A 21,593-nucleotide genomic window follows, 5' to 3' on the forward strand; every position below is an offset into this window, starting at 1 on the left:
CACAGTTTTCAGATCTACTTCCTAATCCATCTGACTTGCCATAGTTATGAATACACATTTTTCCAATGGGGGATTATTGCCGACATTTCTGGCGCACTTTTGATTTAATTGCTGAATAAAGTGGTTTAGATAATCCGGCTAGACAGCTGGCTCCGTTAGGATCGACTGACTTTGTTTTGTTGAAATGTCACCGTGTTCCCAGAGCTCAGCAAGTAGTTTGGTGATTACAAAGTTCTCACAAAAGATGCAATGAGGCAACAAAAATGATACTTTCTAAAGAAACTAAAAAAAGAAAAAGAAATGGACCGGTACAGTGGACGCACACATTGTTAAAACGAGGGCATGTCTTGCTCCTCTCGACTTGTCTTGGCCCACTCATTGTGATATTCCCTGTGGTAAATGTGCGAGGTCAGGCTGTTCTGACTGCTGGGCAATAAGGACAGGTGCTGTGACAGAGGGGCTGGAGGGGCCAAGCCTCCCCGACACCTGCTGTGATAATATAACAAGTGCTTCAGCACAGTAACAGCAGATGTTGGCAGCGTTCAGGAGATGAAAAATTAATATAAGATGGATCAAACATGACAGCTTTATTTAAAGGAATGTCAATCTCACTTTACATTTTATTTAGTATAATTTCCTCAAGGTATATTAATGTTCTTTTGCAGTGGTCGAATGTAACTAAGTAGGCTACATTTACTCAAGTGCTGTACTTAAGTACAATTTTAAGGTATTTAACTTGAGTACTTCCATTTAATGTAACTTTATACATCTACTTCACTACATTTTAGAGGCAAATATTACACTTTTGCTCCACTGCATTTAGCTGCCAGTTTAAGTTACTTTTCAGGTTGAGATTTTACATTAAAAACATGATTAATTTAAAGTGATTAAACACTTTATTGTAATTAAACGTCATAACAGTATTTAAGGTAGTTAAAATAAGTTCTTCCTTGAGAAAACTAAAATGCTGCTTGCATAAATGCATCAATAATAATAATAATCTAATAATATATTTGGAATATATAAAACAATCTTAGATCATTCTACATAATGAGTACTTTTACTTTTGATACTCCAAGTACATTTTGATGCTGATACTTTTGTACTTTTACTTCAGTAAGTTTTGAATGCAGGACTTTCAGTTGTAGTGGAGTAGTTTCACAGTGTGGTATTAGTACTTTTACTTTCGTAATATATCTCGATACTTCTTTCACCACTGGATTACAGTCGCAAAAATAAAGAAAAAAGAAAAAGGTGAGACTAACTAGCAGTTGCTACTTACTCTCCTGTCCCCTCTCCTTGTTTTTCAGCTGTAGGAGCTTGTGTTCCCGCTGCTGCTTCTCGATCTCCTGCTCGTGACGCTGCTGCTCCATCTTCCTCTGGTGCTCCAACAGCTCTTGTTGGTGCTTGAGGGCCAGTAAGTCCTGTTGGTGCTGGAAAGAGAGACAAGACTATATATGGGAGAAAGTACAAGGAGACAGAGAAGATGGGTAAAAGACACAGGATATAGGATGGGCAAAAAATATTGTAACTGAGTACACATTTAGCCTCATTCACCAACTGTTCTTAAGAAATACTTCTCAGTATTCATGAAGATTCTGGCATTCACCCATGTTTTCTGATTTGAGATTCAAGAACCAAACCATGCACACTGTAGAGCAAGGTTTGAGTGCCGACATGTTTGTAGTTATTAGGTTTTCTTCATTTATAAAGTTGTATACGATTACAGGCCTTAAATTAGAATAATAATTTGATAATTTGTATTATTTTTAACAATTATTTTCATCATTTTATGCATTCCAGTCTTTTAAATTCAATTTTCACAATTAACAGCACAATAACTTTTTAATTCACTTCAATTATGTTAATTAAGAAGCATGCCATCATATAATTACATGTAGCGATTGATCGTAGGCCCCAAAATGGCCTGTTTTATAGTTCAATGTTCCACCTTCTTAGAATTTAGTTTGGCCAATCTTGACTTAATTATCTTAACTTCTTTTTCCAGTTTCTGTGTGCACATGCCCCTGCAATCTCATGGCCTTTTGTAGGGATTGGCAAGGCGTTTACCTTTGCTAATTAGGATAAACTGGCACACGCTTTCAACTTTCTAAGAACACAGATTCACACAGTTTAGCAGTTTGAGAACACCTTAATGAATCTGACCAATACTTTGATTCGAATAACAAATTTATTAAAACACTTAGGAAGAAATTGGTGAATGAGGCCTTTAATTTTTTTTACAATATGTAGCAAAAGTCTACTGAAAGGAATCACTTATTTAATTGCAAACAATTGTAGGACGTATGACATATCAAGTCCAATTACCCTAAATGCTAACAATTGTAAATTCACATTGGCTGTCTTTCTGGCTGAGCAAAAGAAGCAAAAATGTACACGCACATGCACACACGCACACACACACACACACACACAAAGGTTTACTGAGACAAAGGTTCCCATGGGGATGACTAAGCAGCAAAACACTGCCACCAGATCAGATTACACATCACTTAAGTGTACACATGCCTCCTCCTGTCCTTCTCAAGGTGCCTTTCTGCTGAGTAGCTGTATCCAAGCTAAGACTTCCTCCTCATCCACTCACCTTGATATGCTCCTGCAGCTGGACTTCATGTTGTCGCGACAGCTGCTCATGCTGCCTCTGGAACTCGGCGATGAGGAGCTGTCTCTGGAGCTGCTGCTTGTGTTTGAGAGTGACCAGCTCCTGCTGCAGGTGCTGCTCCGGGTGGTCTGGGAGGAGATTTTTCAAGACATTAGTGTATCTGGAGGCAGGGGTATGACTTTTAAACACCAGACACTGCAACAAGCAGACATCATCCTAGGGCAGGGCGATATGGCAAAAAAAAAAAGAAAAAAATATTGTCCGATCTCAATTATTATCACAATTTTTTATATTGTTTTTAAACAATTTTTATTCAACAGTACAACAAATGTTAAAAAAATATTAAATAACACAGTGAACTACTTTACAGCCCTGAGTGTTTTTTGCAGGTATGCTAGACCCAAAATAAACAAACTGTGAGATTTGTTGTTATTAGAAAGCCCTCGCTATTATTGTTTTGATAACTTGGTTATTAAACTAAGTTCCATTCAATAATAACTTGTTTCTCTGTAAGTATTCAAATGTCCCATGCTCTTGAACGAATCATAACCGTTCCGACGCTATTGAATGCACCATACCTGTGTGTGAATTGCTGTGCTGTGAATGTTAGTTTTCTCTCGATTCAGCGGTGGACAGATTGTAAATTCCTTTGTTCTTTCCCAACATTCACCTGTTCCTCCCTGGTTTATTGCTCCAAGTCATGGCTGACATCTATTTTGCTGCCCTCAGCTCTGCGTTTAGCTCCACATTTGGTCTTTTTTTTTTTACTTCTCCGGCAACTTACATACGGAGCACGAAAAGGTTGACTCTGATTGGCTGTTGCCATGCACATTTCTGACATGTTTGATCGAGTAAATATGCTCACAGCTGATCGCCATAATCGACCTGAAATTTATCGCGATCATATAATTGCCCAGGCCTACATCACCCCCCCCACTCACTTATTCCTGGCCCGCGGCCTGGCTCGGAGGACGCTGTGGAGATGGGCGGTGTAGGGTGGGGTTGGGGAACCAGGCCAAACGGGGGCTGCTGGTGGTGATGGTGGTGGGGGTGATGGTCCACTACGCGCAGGTCCATGGGAAGGATGGCTGTGGTGGCGGGGGGCACCTGCATGGGCAGTGCTGCCGTGCTCACGTCCACTACAGGAGAAAGGGGGAGAGAGTGGAAAGGAGAGAGAGAAGATGGAAGAGTGGAGGAAACAAAAACGATGGAGTTTATTTAGAACATGCAGTAACAAAGTACATAGAAGGCAGATTTTTAGACTCATAACTAAGTTGCAAACCACAGCCTAAAAATAAACTACAAAAAAAGCAACACATGCACACACACGTCACCATATCTTTTTATATTACCAAGATTTTTTTTTTTTTTCGGTCAAGATCGTTGACGGCAAACCCTGTGTTCACCCTTCTTGTTTCATTTGAGGCACAAATAGTTATTTTCTTGAAAGCATGCAGAGAGACTTTTGGCAGATTTGTCGCAGAGGGTTCGATAGAGTTCAAGTTGACGGGAAATAAATGGAATTCTGACTACAGTGTTAAATTGGAGATCCTTGACACAGCTGGAAGCCCAGCCTCCTCTGGGAATTATTTAAAAAATCCATGTCATTTTCTTCTCAGATCTGTTTACAGTACAATTATATAATTAATTCAAAGTCCAAAATGTTTAATATCCTGTGATAGCAGCCAAAGTACCCTGTCCTCTTTGATCCAAATAAGACACATGTTACATCAGCTGTTTGGCCTCCACAGCCTTGACTGTTGCACTTAGCATTACACTTCATATTGGTTGTTGGCAAACTGGGGACATAAGCCTGTTTTAGAGTTGTACACATTGGGTAAGAGCATTAGCAGAACACTAAAAACATAAACTGTGCCTGTGCTTTAGAGATCATCAGAGTGACAGTCTGTGCCGCGTTGGGAGCAGAGGGTATAGGAAGCCTCCGTCAAATACACGCATCCATACAAACATCATACTCAGAGAAACCCTGTACACACACACACGTTTCTGTACACAGATGACAAAATAGCGCATGCACGGTTAGAGTGGTGAAACATGGCAGCAGAGAGCAAAAACAATCCCCCTGCAACATGAGTTTTGCAGCAGGGATTTGCTGACACGCATACAGACTTACTGTGTGTATTTGCGTATGTGTGTTTCCACTGACTGTGTATATGCGAGCGGTACATTTTGCTTACTGTAAGTGCAATGCTGACAGCGTGATGTGTGTTTGTGCTCCGTGTTTATCGTCTACAGAGGAAGCAAAGTTGTGTGTGATGCTGAAGAAGATGGATTCTCAGTGCCGTCACACATCTGAGAGGATATAGAGGACAATATGGGCAAAATGCACACTTTGTATCCGTCACAGTCTACACTGACACTACACAAACACACAGGGCCGGACAGAACATCTCAAAACAAAAAGGTAACAGGTCAAAAATTATAAATACACTCATGGAAAAAAAAAATGATTAAACCACCCTTGTTTTCTTAAATTTCTTGTTCATTTTAATGCCTGGTACAACTAAAGTTACATTTGTTTGGACAAATGTAATGATAACAACAAAAATACCTCATAAGAGTTTAATTAAAGAGTTGATATCTAGCCATTTTCCATGGTTTTCTTAATAATAACTAAAATCATTATCAAGAAAACCATGGAAAATGTCTAGATATCAGCTCTTAAATTAAACTCTTATGAGTTATTATCATTATATTTGTCCAAACAAATGTACCTTTAGTTGTACCAGGCATTAAAATGAACAAGAAATTGAAGAAAGCAATGGTGGTCTAATCATTTTTTCCATGACTGTAACCGGGCAAGACTCTACAGCAGAAAAATATCTCATCACTGGAGTTTTAAGTTTGTGTTTCATCCCTTATGCTTTATCAGAATAATCCGGTGAAGTACTGCAGGCTTGTAGTGCTGTTGAAACATGGATACTAAGAGCAAACACTGGAAAAGCAATATCCCTGCATCAACATGGTTGACATGCAAAAACCAGAGTATTAGTGCAATCTGACAGCAGCTTACACACAAACAGTAGCACAACCCGACAACACAACGTCAGGGAAGCAAGTGAAAAATTTAACCGGAATATTGCGTGCATGCTCATTTATTCTGTCCAAAAGCAGCAGTGCTATTGATACAATTAGAGATGGACTGTAGCATGAGCTTTATATGTGTAGACTTTATCGAGATAAACCAGTTGAAGTAAACCAGATGTCTTGCTTAAGTTGCTTACAGAACAAGAAAATATTGCTTTAAGCATCTGTGTGATGAAATCTTAAAATAAATCTCAATTTGTGCTCGACTCCAGATCAAAGCCTCCTGTGTATCATTTGTGATCGATATCTGCTCCGTAGAGAGCCACCTTGCACCATGCCAAGCCCTCTGCCAGTTATCAATACCCTAAAACCAGTGGAGAGTATCTCCGACCTATCAGGGAAGTCCTGGCGTCCCCAGTGACCAATGAGGTGGTGATGGAGTTGCAGTTACTTGCTGAGATAGCCAATGACATCTTTGGTACCGGGCAGGTTTAGAGTGCGGGAGGAAACTTAACACCACCCAGCGGGACGGCAGGGAGAGGAGAAAGGGTGTGGCCGGGCCAGACATGCTGGTGCTCCACTGGTGCATGTGTGTGTGTAATTGTGTCACTGTACTTGTGAGGACTTGTTTGAAAAAGCTGGACACTAGAAGTAACTGTTTTTTGTTTGGAGCCGCAGTTTGAAAAGATGGAAGAGTAGAACAGAGACAGAACATGTGAAAATGCAGTTTCTCCATGCTCTGGACAGTTTTGAGATTTTGGGCTATTTTTTCTTGAACATGTCTTGTTTCAGACTAGTGGGAAAAAGAAAACATCCAAAATAGGCATTTAGGTGTTTAATATACCACATTGTCTGATTGCGTCTGAAGATTTCTCCTAAATTCACCAAAAGTTAGCATTAGAAAATGCCTCTAACCTATTCAAAAATAAAATCGTGGAAACATTTTAAGATGAAAAAATGTCTTAATGTAGTGTTATGGTGTTATCTATTATAGTTACATTATTTCTATCCTATTCACCTGCAAAAAGGTTTGGAATTTGACTAATATATATATATATATATATATATATATATATATATATATATATATATATATATATATATATCCTAAAAGGCCATTTTCTCAAATTGAGGGTTTTTTTCTTATTCGTATACCAGAAATCTCTACTTCAGTATCACTTAAATAAACAAAAAAAGCTAAAGCAAAACTGCAGTTTAAATCCCAACTATACTCTCAAGGATTTTTACACTCGGGTGTGCTCATATATCATTCATAGTCTGATATGAAAATATCTTTTTATAGAACACACAATGCAGAAACAAATGCAGCTATTTAAAGGCATTCATTCATGTATTACTTATCTAAATGGTAAGCTACAGTGATACTGGACATACAGCACTGAGGGTTATTTAGCTTTTTTATTTATTCTTTATTTTCTCATTGTTCATTTCTAGTATAATGTATAATAATGTTAATTATTCTTAATTCTTAAAGGTATTTGTTTAAGAAAGTACCATTCTGAGTATCTTTGCAGAGTCACATAGAAAAAGTAGTCGTTGTCAGTCTCAAAAATCCCATATTGGCAAGTAATCGACTAAGGAAGTTTCATGGTGATATCTATTAGTTAAAATGTTTAACCTTACAGTCCAGATCATCTATTTATTGTCCAACCATAAACAAGTTGTTGATGTTCTATCTTTTCAAAGGGTCAAGATCAGACATTTCCCAGTTGAGGGAGCTGTGTGTACATGTGCATGTTAAACTGATTCCGGGACCTCTGACCTATAAACGTGTATGCTTGTCACTTCCAGATAAACAAGCGTATAGAAAGAGAGGCACACTGTTTGTCATTCTCGCTCTGAACAGTGTGTGCCAATCATCCGAGTTATCCAAACAAAGCCTTTCACTGTGAACTACGGTAAACGTTCAGCCCACCACCTCTCCAATTCTCTCAACACGCATAAGTGTATACACACACATGCCTGTCAACGCTTCACACACATATTTAATAAGCAGTAAACATCAAGGCCAAACAAACAAAACCTTTTGATGGGTCAGTGCACTTCAAACCGAGTGCCACTCTGCGGCATTGGGACCCATTGAGAGGGACCCCGGCGCCAACTATTCTTGCGCTGCTGTGCCAAACATGCATGGAGCATCACCCCAATTAACGCCTTTTCTGCTGTATATTTTCCCATAGAGACTTCGGCTGGCGAGCTTTCGGGACGGGAAGACCTACCATCGCTATTCCTTCTAAATAGGGCTCTGGGCAGCCCCTGGAGTTAGCCTCGTGCTCGCTCTTGACCCCACTCTGTTTATGTATGGTTCCCCAAGTGCCGTACTTAGTAAGCATGCCACAGGTTTCACAAAGGCTGATTGTTTTCACAGACAAATTGGGTTCCCATCCTCATAACTAAAAAAAATACAGCAAAATACGTTCACATGCAAGTAAAAAATCTGTGACATCTACTGAGCTTTACTACAGGGTTCTCTGCAGGTTTTAACAAGTCAAATTTAAGACTTTTTAAGACTTTTTAAAGACCATAATGAATACAATTTAAGATCCATTTCACATCCATACTGGCAAAAAACGTACAAAAGACATGAAGGAAAATCAGAGGCCTGGAATTACTTGCAAAGTATATCAATTTATTCGCAGCCACAAGTCATTGAAAGTAATTTAGCTTTGTTAAGTTTTCTCTGCCGCTATGCTCGACTGTAACACACTGCGGCACACACACATACACACAGCACACAAGCTGGTTGTGTTGGATAAATTGTGACCGGGCTGCACAGGTGCTTAGTTCTGTTATAGCGTCCTCAAAAATCTAAACAAGCGAGTTTATGCATTTGTTTTAAGTAATGCTAACACATCTTTAAGACCTTTCAAAATCATATTTAAGACATTTTAATGAGTGATGATTGTTTGGACAAATATAATGATGATATAATGATTTTAAGGCCTAAAATTTCAACTTATTGGATTTTAGACGTTTTAAGACTTTTTTAAGACTCCGCGGATACCCTGTACTAGTAAATCAGACTCTATAAATACATTTACGGTACAAAGAGATATGCGGATAAATGCTTTATAATACAAACAGCTTGGGCCTCTGCCAACTAAAGCTACCAAACTATGTGTGCTCATGCCAGAGACAGGCGGTGGCCTGCACACACATGGGAATGCAGCCGTAACCTCATGCCAAACTGGTTACCAAAACACAGTCACCTGATCTGAACAAACAACCTGAGCTGCACCACGACACTCACACAGGTGCAAGCACTTCTGGCTGGATTTATAAAACAGGCCCAACAAGCACATAAAATGACTCTCGCGCTTGACAAAAACTGAACACAACTGTGTTGTTCTGGGTTTCCATGTGCAGTATAATGTACATGTGTGTTTTATTCCGTTAACATGGCGGGTCACTTACAGACCAGTGATCAATGGCCATCTGCAAGGCTGAAGCAAGGCAGGAAAAAAAACTAATTACAGCCACTTATCCTGAAGCTGAGGGGCTACAAGTGCAGGAGGCACAGAGGGAGAGAGATGGAGAGGAAGAGGGAGGTGGTGTAATCACTCCTCAGACCAGCTACTCACAGGCTAACCACACTGGCTGCCACATTAACACTGTACTGAGAGCCATTGCCGTCTGCAGGCTGTGATGTTAGCTACACACAGAGTTATCTAGGTAGTTAGATATTTTAATCATCATCATACTTTTCAACAGTTTTCATTTTCAACAGTAATACAATTACCAAGGCCAAACACCTACTTTTCAAAGTAGTTGCAGGCACCAGCCTTTGGTTGCTGACACTGAAACTATAGCGGATATTTTCAGTCACATGCACGAGCTGTAACTGCATTTTAAATATCACACACAACAAATACTTGAAATGCATTCAGTTTGGGTTAGCTGTTCGTTGAGCCCATTTTATGCAGCAGTCATATCCAGGTGAGTTTATAAAATTAGGTTTGTACGAAGCAATTCTGTTCAATTAGTTTCCTATACGTACTGCTCTTAACCATTCCTCTGTCAGGTATATTGCTATTAGGGAACAGTCCCTTAAAAGCTCCTCAAAAGTAGTAAAATGGACTGAATTTTTCACACCACACTAAAATATTATACAACTCTTCATCTCACAATACTCAGTTTTTGTAAAACTGTAAGTTAAGTGATTCTAAGAATGCACCTGCGTTCATAACTTGGGCACTGGAATTAGATTCAAGTATTTGGATTCAGAGGCGTATCTATCACTTTCCTGATCAAGTTTACTTACAGCCGAAAAAAAATAATATAAGGGTATTTATGTGTAAATGGCACAGATTTGTTTCTATACTAAATCACTGCATTTTTTTTTCAAAATTCACTCAATGACTTTGGTGATTGATTTAAAATATGTAACATGTTTTGAAAAAATAACGTCAAAAAAAGTTCTGGGCTATCAGGCTGAGTTTTAAAGATATAGCGATGCCACTGGTATAACACTAGAAGAACTAAGGGGTTAATTGGAACGAATCATGTAGCAATATCTTTTCAGGAAGTTTATTTTGGCAAAAAAAAACAACTGGCATGGCCGTGTTCAAAGAGGTCCCTTGACCTGTGACCTCAAGATATCTGTTCGTTCCATTGGTACTCACAAGTCACTCTTTTAAAAAACAAATATCCATTTATTACAAGCTATGATCTTGTGCGTTTTTTCTTTCTTCTTTCGATTGATAGTCCCATTAAATTTCCATGATATTGTGTGACGAGGAAATCTTGGGGTCAAGACTGTATGATGTGAGTTGTTTGCATCATATGAGATGTGCAGATTTTCCAAAACCTGCTGTTGTTATTTGTTAAGCTATGATTTCTAAACTGCACAAGGCTGCAACTGTGTTTTTCCACTGAACAGACCAGTTACCCAATTCTGCTCTGGATAATTTAAGGGCTGTTTTAAAGTGCTGTCAAAAGGTTTAATAACACACAGGAAGCACATATGTCTCACATCTGACTGACAGCTCCTGGTCAGGCTGACTGGCTCTCGTCAGGATCACAGCGCTGTTGCCGTACGACAGAAACAACAGCAGCTCCCTGAATAACAATCCTTGGAAGCATTGTTTACAGTAAACAAAGCTTTGTGAATGGCAGCAGACTAACAGGGCGACATACAGCACCCAGCAGGATGCAGGCACCTGTGAAGTAATTAGCCCAGCTTACAAGGATGGCACTCTGTGAATGTAGCATGAGGTAATGGTGCTGAGCCAACGGGGAGGAGAAGCAGATGAACAAGCTGACTCACCCTCACAGCACCGGACATGATAATGCAAACATCCCTGCTGCAGGCATGCACGGCCTGACAGGTCAAAATACAGGCAATTTATGTAAAGGAAATGAATAGATTATGTGTGGATACTATCAAGAAAGGCTGTTTTCTTCTTATATCATCACATAAAAGGTTTACAAAACTATAATGTCAATAGTTTTCTGTGACAGACACATTCTAAATCTAGAAGCGAAAGGACCATTAAAGATGAGGGGAGGAAGTAAGATAAACTCTGTTGATTTCCAGACGGGAAATTGTGTTTACTCTGTGAAATCCCATGGAGTTGTGAGGTTTCCCTACGGCAGACATGCTGATGTGAAATCTGGCTGAACTCACCAGAAACTGACACAAATGCAGCTGCTGAAATGTCAGCCGCTGCCTCTTCTTTTCTGTCCCTCATCTAATCATCCATCACTCTCTGACTCCCCCCCCCCACTCTCCTTCCCTTCTTTCACCCCCCTCTCTCTCATGATCGGGCTAAGATCATGGATCACACAGAGGAGAGTTATTTATAGACCGGGATTCCCGAGGGAGCTCCTCGCCCCACCGGGCATCAATGCACTCAGACCCAGAACCCCATGCATGTTTAGTCACAGTTAAGGGGGAAGTGAGTCAAATTCAAAAGCGGTGTGTGCGATAAAAGCTGTGCACAAAATACATACAGCAGCTTTGCAGATTAAGACTGAATGGTAATCGCTGACATGGTGTAACACAGCCGTGAGCCCCACATGCACAGGTGCTAGCAGAGGAGGGAGGCAAACGCCATGGCGACTGGTGGGATTGTGGCCAGCGGTTGGTTGGACACAGGAGGAGGGGCGGGGCTATTGATGGAGGGAGCACCAATGATGGCAGGCAACTAATTCAACACATGGCCTGCATGTGCATCCAGCTCAAGGCTTTACTGTCAAGGCTGAGATGGGTGTGTACGCACGTTGATGTACACCATCGCACGCCCCTGGAGTTTGTCGTACTGTATGTTGCCACCTCTTTTATTCTCTTTCTCGGAGGACAGCCAGTCAGTGTTGACGGAGGCTAAAGCAATCAAATGCTACAAATCAAGTCATTTAAAGAGATATAAAACACATTAACTGGCCTTTTCCAACCACTGGCTCTATCACTGCTGTTGGATTTTAGCGGACAGACAAACTAAGACAGAGAGACGTGGAGCCACATGGTCACACTGCATGCGCACTGGCCACCAACCAAAACACAAACAGGACATTTATAAAATTATGTAAGGACCAAAAATGTAATCTAGCACAGAAATCTTATCAGAAAACCTACTTTTATCTTTTATCACAGCACAACAGTTTTTTTCTGTAAGAATGGAACATTTCAAAAAATGTGTTCAAGAGCTGAGCAATCAAGAGTGAAAGAGTGCAATTAAATCCCTCATTGGGTTTAAAAGCACTAACTTTCATGCATACGCACACACAAACACACACACACACACACACACACACACAGGCATAAACATAAACAGACGCATGTACACAATAGGCTGTAGGGAGGAACAGCCACTGCCATCTGCTCCATTCAGTTAAAGGCTGCACTGAGTGGTGCTGAGCAAGAGTCTCCATACATCACTACCATTCAATAAACACTGCCACTACTCAAAGCTGCACGCCCACACAGCTAACGATCACACGGACATACGCTCTCTCCTCAAGTGAACACACACACACATACACAGGAACAGATCCATAGGCTACATGAGTTTATATAAACACATGCACGCCTCCAGATACACAGCAACTCAACATAAAATAACTATCTGGATGAGTATGCACAGAGGCACGACATAAACTACACACCAAACCACACAATGAATTATAAATGAGAGAAAACTGAGAATTTCAGACACAGTATTCAATGCATAACAACAGGAGCTCTTACCCATCAGTTGCGCCGTGCTGTCCGGTTGCTGTGCGTTTGTGTGTGTGTGTGTGTAGTGTACAGTATCTGAGAGAGAGAGGAGAAGAAGAAGAAGAAGAAGAAGAAGAAGAAGAAGAAGAAGTAGTGTGTGTTCGTAGCCAAAAGTGAGACTCTGAACCGAGCTGTGTAAAGTCCACTGTAGCGCCAAAATACAGCAGACCAACCTGGTTTTTTCGTAGTGAGAACAGATCTCTCTCCCTCCCTGCCTTTCACACTCTCCGTCTCTCACTCTATCGCTTCTCTGTGTTTCTCTCACTGACGTGCTTCGCTCTGCCCTCCGGCTGCCACTCTCTCTCCCTCCGTTCCTCTGGTCCCCTCCCACTCTCTCTCTCGCTCTCTCTCTCGCTCACTCTCTCTCTCACTGTCTCAGTGACATCAGAGGGCAGTCTCAGGCATGTTGAGCATTTTATGGGAGTCTCTTTCACTCCCTCTGTCTAACTCGCAGACCAGCAGAGAGGCAGAGGGCGTCAGATTGTGATCACATTCTCATTTGACTAGACAAACTCTGTGCTTTTATGAAACACCTCTGCAGTCTTTTCTGTTGTTTTTTTGACTGATCAGAGCTCAGTGTTGTTGTTGCTCACAGTTCTTGATGTGTGTTACTTGTTGCGCGCACACACACACACGCACATTTCTGGATCGTCTCCATGTAAAACCCTCCTACACACCAGCAGGCTAACAGAACAGACAATTGTTGTGAAGTTGACTTGATGATAATGGCTGCTGCTTGGCCTTGCAACTGGAACACTATACAGCGACTGAAGACACAGAGTCTCTGTCCACTGCACACACAGCAGATGCAGCTTACAGCTATGGTAAATCTCAATACTTTCTGAGTAGCATATGATATCAATTCGTGCTTTTGGGTCTTGTTTACATTTTTAAACAGGTATTTCATGATTTATGTAACTTTAGAAATTCTGGTCTTACAGTCTAGATTAATTCATAGACTGTATAAAAGAAATAGACGCAGCAGCTGTGACGCCACCTGGTTTTTTGAAGATAGATGTGACTATATTTGGATGAGAGGGTGAGGCTGGGGAGCAGCAAAGTAGCTAGCTAGCGCACCTAGTAAGGTGTCAATAATTTATGTTAGATTTTAAATGAGATGCTAATTCAGTTCTTGCAAAATCACAAGCCCCAAAAAACTAAACAAAAGAATGAACAGCAGACTCCTTGGGATTGTTTTTTAGTACAACCGGACACTGAACAAGACATTTTTATGTGACCAAAATAGAGACTGATCCCTCAAAACTGTCAATATGGGTCGTTTGTATGCAGCAAAATATGACTCATTTTGCTGATGAAGCAGTAATGATCAACATGAGTTTAAATGGCGGTTTATAACGCCTGACGAGGAAGTTTTTTCCCCTAAACCTAGGTTAGTGGTTTTGTAGACTACATTCAACGAAACTGCAGCCTTTTTTACAATCACGAACTGTATGTGTATATATAGTGACATGTGTGCTATCTTTAGAAGGATCCGCGGTACAGTGAGCCACTTTTGACAAACTATCGACAAACTATCTATATCGATCTATTCTGTCCTTTAGATTTGAGATCTTGTTGAAAATGTTACTAACAACTTTGATGATCTGAAAACACCATCATTTACAAAATGAACATCATGCTGCATTGAAGAAGTTTTTAAAAAAAGTGACTCGCGATGAAATGTTGGCAATAAATTGAATGACAAGTAAGGTTATTTTCCCCCAAACTTCTATGCTATCTGATGTCTTTTTGCAAGCAATTTGGTCGTCCCCCTGGTGGCCATCAGAAAGAATGCAGGTATGAAGCACTTTCACAGTGGCTTCACCTTTCAGACCTGAAGAATCAACCAATTACTTATACAGTCTATGGTTGTAATACAAAAGAATGTTGGGGGCGAAGGTCGGAAACTTAAAAGTACCATCTAAATATTATCAGAAATAAACCCTTAAGGAGCTGTGTTGAAACATTTAACTACATGTATAGAAAATCCAAAATATAAAAGCAAAACAGAGAAAGTGAGTGAAAGTAGAGACTTTGATAGATTTGTTGCAGATGAGTGATGGGGTTTAGAATGATAATGAGGAGCAATTAGGGCGGTTGAAGGACTCACCAATCGAGTGGCATCAGAGTCCACTAATGACAAGTGCTCCTCTGGGGGTGACACCTGACATATGTCTTGCTGTCATATCAATAGGCAGTTTGATATTCAGCTGTAGGAGTGAATGGAAACAGGCAGGATGGGACTGACTGCAGTACGAATATATGTTTACTCGCGGAGTGTTTAATTGTATAAAAATTACCACATCTGGGCCATTCCTCATTTGCAAAAGTGTCTACTTTGTAATCCCAGTTCAATCACACAGACTGGAGAAGTGACAGGATGCCAGTTGTGAATTAAATTTGATGGTGTTGGCAGCAAAGACTCAAAAGGCACTGTGGGCCAGTTGTGAATGTTTACCCAAAATCTGTATTAGTATGACAACCAATAGCACCTGAAAATTGTTTTCTACTACTCTCTCCTACACTTAATTAAATTCAATTGTAAATGGGGTGCACTTATATAGCGCTTTTTTCAAAAGCGCTTTACACTACACTCTACGCTCATTCACCCATTCACACACACAGTCATACTGGTGGCCGAGGCTACCAGGGCACACTGGTGCCACATGCCACCATTGGGAATTCATTCACACACCGATGAACGTAGGATCTGGCAATTTGAGGTTCAGTATCTTGCTCAAGGATACTTCGACATGTAGGCTGCCATGGTCGGGGATCGAATCACCAACCTTCCAATCAGAAGATGACCCGCTCTACCAACTGAGCCACAGCTTAAGGAAGAACAGATCCAAGCAATCTCCTAGTAGGATTGGGCTGTGTGATAACATAACAGTATACCAGTATTATGTTCAATACCGTTGAAAATACAGACACTGCTGTCCGTTCTGCTGTTTTTTTATGTGTAGTGCACAGCAGTCACCACTAGAGGTCAGTCTCTCTGTAGTTTAGCTGGGAAACATGGCGACTTACAGAACTAATACAGCTAGAATGACTTTGTCCCCGTTTGGGAGACAAATCCTGATGACAGTACCATGATCAGTACCACTGTGCTGATCAGCTGTTAGCCTGGGCGCATCAGAGAGAAAGCAGGGGAAAGACAGCATGTAGCTAGCCGGGTTTTTTAACATCATAGTGACTGAAAATAAAACCAGGGGGTGTGTCCAATATTGTTCAGTATCGACACCTGCATGGGACACACAACAAGAGTGGATATGGTGGGATCAATGAGACACTGATCAATACCCTAAAACTATGCACAATACAATAACACCATAGCTATAAAACCAATTGTATTAACATGTAACATTTAGTTGGTGGATAGCCAAGTATCTCCCCTTGCCAATACCAAATATTTAGATATTTCTAACAAACATATTAGGGCTGTGTATTGGCAACAATCTGATAATACAATATGCATAATAACAGAGAGGTTATGATTAGCATATTTCGTTTTTTTTTAAGTCAAAGTGTCACAGTATAATAAAATCACCAGCGTATGCATAAAATCTGAGATAAAAAGTTTACTTTTTTATGCAATCAGAACAGTGAAATGTATATTTGCATCCATCACAATCCCTTTACCATCCAACATCATCTATCATCCAACCACATCGCACAAACTATTAAAATCAATACAGTACTACAAAATATTATTTCGTCATACTAGAGTGGATTCATATTTTCTTACACCATTGTAACGTATGTCTGAATATTTCACAATCAGCTGACTGTTAAAACTTCTTGTAAGCTCACAAAGGTGTTTCCACTTAATCTGACTTATCAAGCGTCTGCTCAGGTAGAAAATGGGTGGAACAATGCTGTGAATTATATCATGGGAACTAATAAATATGATTATAGTGCAATTTGACCCACCCTTTCAGGTTAACAAAACAAACAGGCGGGTAAAGAAGAGGTCAATTCTCTAAAGACACAAACATAGTCCTGTGAACACTTATAATTAGGCAAGATAAGTAATAGTTTTATTTCAGTTTCAGTTTAAACCACACTTTTGCGAGAAAATCTGTGTAATTCTATTTCTCTTGTTTCTCCATAATGCTTTCACTCATCTTAATATTGTCAAGCATATGTGTAAATGTAAAAAAGGTGATAACAATGTACCCAGATGTCCCTTAATCCCTTACCTAAATATACCTGTATTGCTTGTTTACATGGTGTTTAAGAAATCTCTCTACTTCAGGAACTCAACAATCACGTTATCTAACTGCATGTAAACGCACTGATTTTGTGCACACACCTCATCCACTTTGTGTGCGTGCAGGTGTTTGTGTAGTGCTGTGCGTATGTGTATTTGCAGGAGCTATTTTTGAAGTTCAGTGTATCCAGAATCCAGGAAGCCAAGTTTTGTTTGATCAGACAACACGCCCACACACCTGGCTGAGATAACGTTGTGCGTTATCAGCTTGTTGTATGGTGTTGACGTCAAAGGCTTAGCTAAGCTTCATGCAGCCATGACACTGATAACAGCAGATGCTACCAAGTCCAAACCACAATGGCATACACACACGCACACAAACAATGTTTCATTTTTAGAACTGGGAGAATCACCGGTGACCAGACTGAAACTGAGCAGGAGAGAGACACAGAAACTTCAGCGGTAAAAACCAGTGTGTGGACAGGTTAGATGGATCAAAGATCAGCGGTGTTGAGCCGACAGCTTGGCAAACAAAAACGAACAGAGGGACACATGTGGGCAGCTTTTGAAATGTGTTTTTTGGGCCATACAAAAAGGAAGAAATCAACTTTTAGAAGACTGCCAGTGCATAGGCATGGAGCCTGTTTAGATGAACTGCATAGTATGCAAGCAATCAAAGTTAATTTGTTTCTCTGGGCAGTCCAACACATGAATGTGATCCAGTGCAATGTACTGTACACTAAGATTCTCAACAAATAAAATAGTTTCAAGACAAAGATGTTTTTTTTTTTTATCCAATGATGTGCATGCATTGACACCACAGTGACTGCGATGTCACCCATTGGTTTGTGGACTAAGGTTTTTGAAGCCTAGAGTTTGGCAATTTGGTTATTGCCATCTTGGCTATTTGAATCCAGAAGCAACCATATTTGGACAAAAGAGTGAAGCTAGGGAAGAGGACACTCAGTCATCTGTTTGCACAAGATGCCTAGCTTGGTTTGCAAGGTGCATCCGTGCTTCAAAATCAACAGTCGACTCCTTGGAATGATTTTTAGTCCAACCACCAACAACCCTGAACCAGACATTTTCAGGTAACTAAAATGTTAAAATTAACTTTGATGAACTAAAAATAAAATACTGTGAATGGGTTGAAGTCCTAAGATGAAAACACACTGTCATGGTAGTGACCCTCCACTTATTATGCACACCCTGCCTTTTCATGTATGGTGCTCTAAACGGGACCATATTTTACAAAATGAACATCATGCTGCATTGAAGAAGACTATAAACTAAGAACTGAGACCACAAATAATGAGGAAAATGTTTAAAGAGATAATCCATTAAGTGAAAAGTAATGTCCTTTTCTCATAGACTTCTACACAATCACACACCAATGGAGTCGCCCCCTGCTGGACAATAAAATGAATGCAATTTTAAGACACTTCCACATTGGCTTCACTTTTGGGTGAGTTTGCCACTTGATTGACAATAGCCATGTTCCATTAAAGTCAAATTTAATCTTGAAGCTACTGAAAAGTGATCCTGTTTTGACACATTTCAAAGCTAATGTATTTTCCTTTACTTGAAGGTAGTCAAGCCAGAGAGCCATTATAGATTCTTTAAACCAGAACTGGTGTGCTGTCCTACAGCCAGTGAGTCAAGTCAAAGCCAAGATCATATAGACCGGCATAACTGTGATGGATTCATTTTAAAACCTGTCCATGTTAATGACACTACAACAAGCACATGACTACACAAGTTGGAGCATTAAAGAGCCTAATGAGTTGGGCATGTGTGCACATTATATGAAAACAATATGTATGAATGACAGCATGGGTATGAGATCTTGAGTGCAGTGTGGTGTGAGACATAAAGATAAAACAATAAATGTCTTTGTGGAAGAAGAGGGCTTGTGTGCAGTTATTTGCAACAGCCTGTGAGAGAACCAGACAAGGCGATAAGTGAGCATATCCGAGATAAATAGCTCGTGTAGCTATCTGCATCAGAGTCAGCGTGCGCGTGTGCTTTAAATAATGCATGTGGCATAATGATTGCAAGGCATGCTGAAATACACAGTGTGGCAGCCAGGCAGACAGGACTGATGAATAAGTAATGGACGGCGTCCGCCTCGTAATGTACACACGTGCGCACACACGCAGACACACACTCGCGAGCATGCATGCAAACCATAACCACAAGCTGGTTCCTGCACAGGAGGGGGAGAAAAATAGCAACTCTTATTTTTGTGTCTTCTTCTTCTAGTCTTCCCCCTCCTCTCCATGGTGACAGGGGGTGGGGTGGGAGGAGGGTTGCTTTTTTCATCCGCCTCCCCTGAGAATCACAGACCCGACTCCAAATATGTGAGATACTGTGTCGTTTATTATTGATTTAGGTTATTTATAATACACACTATCTCTGCAACCCCCCCTTTACATCTCTCTCTTCTTCAGCCTCCCGTCCCATTCATTAGTATCTCTGGGACTCTCAAAATACACATACTAAATCTAGCATTTCCACTCAAAACAATCACTACACTTTTGAAATTAATCCTTTTCCAATTCCTTTCTTTGTCAAATTGAAATACAGATTTAGGCAATGCAGTGAACTTCTGAAGAACACGCTCAGTTGATGCACAATCGGAGAGCCCACTGTTTCAACACCCTCTTATGTCTTTTAATACTTTATTTAATACTGCTATAAAACACTGCTGAAGTGTAAAGAAAGTGTTATTTGGTGCCAAAATCGCTCCCTCGCATATTCTGCCACTTCTCTTACTTAGCCAATACATGGCAACAGACTTGAGGTTATTAAAAAATATTTTAAAAGGCTTAACAGAGCAGCACAAGTACAGAGTCCTGAGCTATCAGCTGTGTTATAGGTCAGTGTTTTCAGCTGTCACTGGGCTGGGCTGGTGTAGCCAACAAATGCTCTTTATTCCTTTAAATATGTTAACAACAAAACAATTAAATTAGAGGCGGAGCAGGCTCTTGTTAAGTGGGTAAACAGGAAGCACTCTTTGAATTGTCACTTTAAGCATGAAATACATTTAAATGAGCTATACATGTTATTGCTTTTGTATAAGATGGACCGTTACAAACATGAATACCTTTATTCCAAAGACAAAAAACTGTTGAATATGTAACATCTGTCTTGTGTCTGAAGCAATTATTGTTTGTTTGTTTGTTTGTTTGTTTGTGTGGGTCCACTGTGTATTGTGCAACATGTTTATATGAAAAAGCAAAGGAAGCGATAGGAATCAATGTTGTAGCCATAAACCAGAGAGTCCTTTTCTCTCTCTTGCTCACCCACACACACACACACACAGACACGCACACACACACACACACACACACACACACACACACACACAAACAAACACACACACACAGACACACAGGCACAGACACACACACACACACACACACACACACACAGACACACACAGACACACACAGACACACACAGACACACGCACAGACACACGCACAGACACACGCACAGACACAGACACACAGGCACAGACACACACACATGCACACAGACACACGCACAGACACACACGCACGCACGCACACACACACACACACACACACACACACACACACACAAACAGGCACAGACACACACACACACACACACAGACACACGCACAGACACACACGCAGACACACACACAGGTTTGGGCGAATGGCAATAAACTCTACTGTAGTAAAGCAGCTACAGGACAGTGTAACATCCTTAGAGCTGAGTTGCTGTCTCACTGGGCTTTAGACTGTGTTTATTAGTTGAGTTGTCGATCAGATATGGTGATATACAGTGAAACAGCGTTCCAGCCTGAAGAGATGCTGCAATGTCTACAGACGGAGAAATGTGAAATTGTGATTGTATCAGGCTACTGTTTTGGCTTGTGGCCCCATAAAACACAAGAGACCACTGCACTATGCTCTAATGATTTAACAGAACTCAGATAAAGTACCTTGATTAACTGGGCATTTAAAAATAACCAATCCCATCATTATTGTCTAAAAAGTGGTTTGCAATTTAATTTTCCAGAGAATTAACAAAATCACAGTATGATGTATGTGTCATGATATAGATATGTAGATAGAAGATTTAACCCATCACTACTTATAAGCAGCACCTAATCTGCACCCTTAATACCATAATAAACATAGTTGAGATTAATTTGAGTGTTTCAAACCCATTTTGTTCACTGTGGTTAACTCAGACTATGGTTAATTTCCCTCCTTGGCAGGATTCATTTGAGCAAATCTAAACACAGAAAATGGCAATACAATGGCGGTGTACATCAAAACAGCAAAGGCGCCCTTTAGAGGAAGTGGTCTTGTTGGTTGCGGTTTGAACATCATCTGACCTCAGTCTGACCCAACTACAAGGCGTACCCTGCAAGTTTGAGGTAAACAGCTCCTGCAGCCAGGTGCGCTTTGAATACTGGGATGTGGATGAGAGAA

At 40.5% G+C, this 21,593-nt stretch overlaps 1 protein-coding gene across 1 annotated transcript in view; it reads right to left on the minus strand.

Moving 5' to 3' along the window:
• hdac4 (histone deacetylase 4) overlaps positions 1-21,593 on the minus strand; it is a 165,078-nt gene that overhangs the window by 65,380 nt on the left and 78,105 nt on the right. Inside the window, exons 4-6 of the mRNA XM_059343653.1 lie at positions 3,565-3,762; positions 2,606-2,751; positions 1,283-1,433 (exon numbers count right to left, since the gene is read on the minus strand). Of these exons, the coding sequence (XP_059199636.1) occupies positions 1,283-1,433; positions 2,606-2,751; positions 3,565-3,762 (495 nt within the window). The remainder of the gene's footprint in view (positions 1-1,282; positions 1,434-2,605; positions 2,752-3,564; positions 3,763-21,593) is intronic.

This window comes from Centropristis striata, chromosome 10, assembly GCF_030273125.1.
Source record: "Centropristis striata isolate RG_2023a ecotype Rhode Island chromosome 10, C.striata_1.0, whole genome shotgun sequence".
NCBI classification, from domain to species: Eukaryota; Metazoa; Chordata; class Actinopteri; order Perciformes; family Serranidae; genus Centropristis; species Centropristis striata.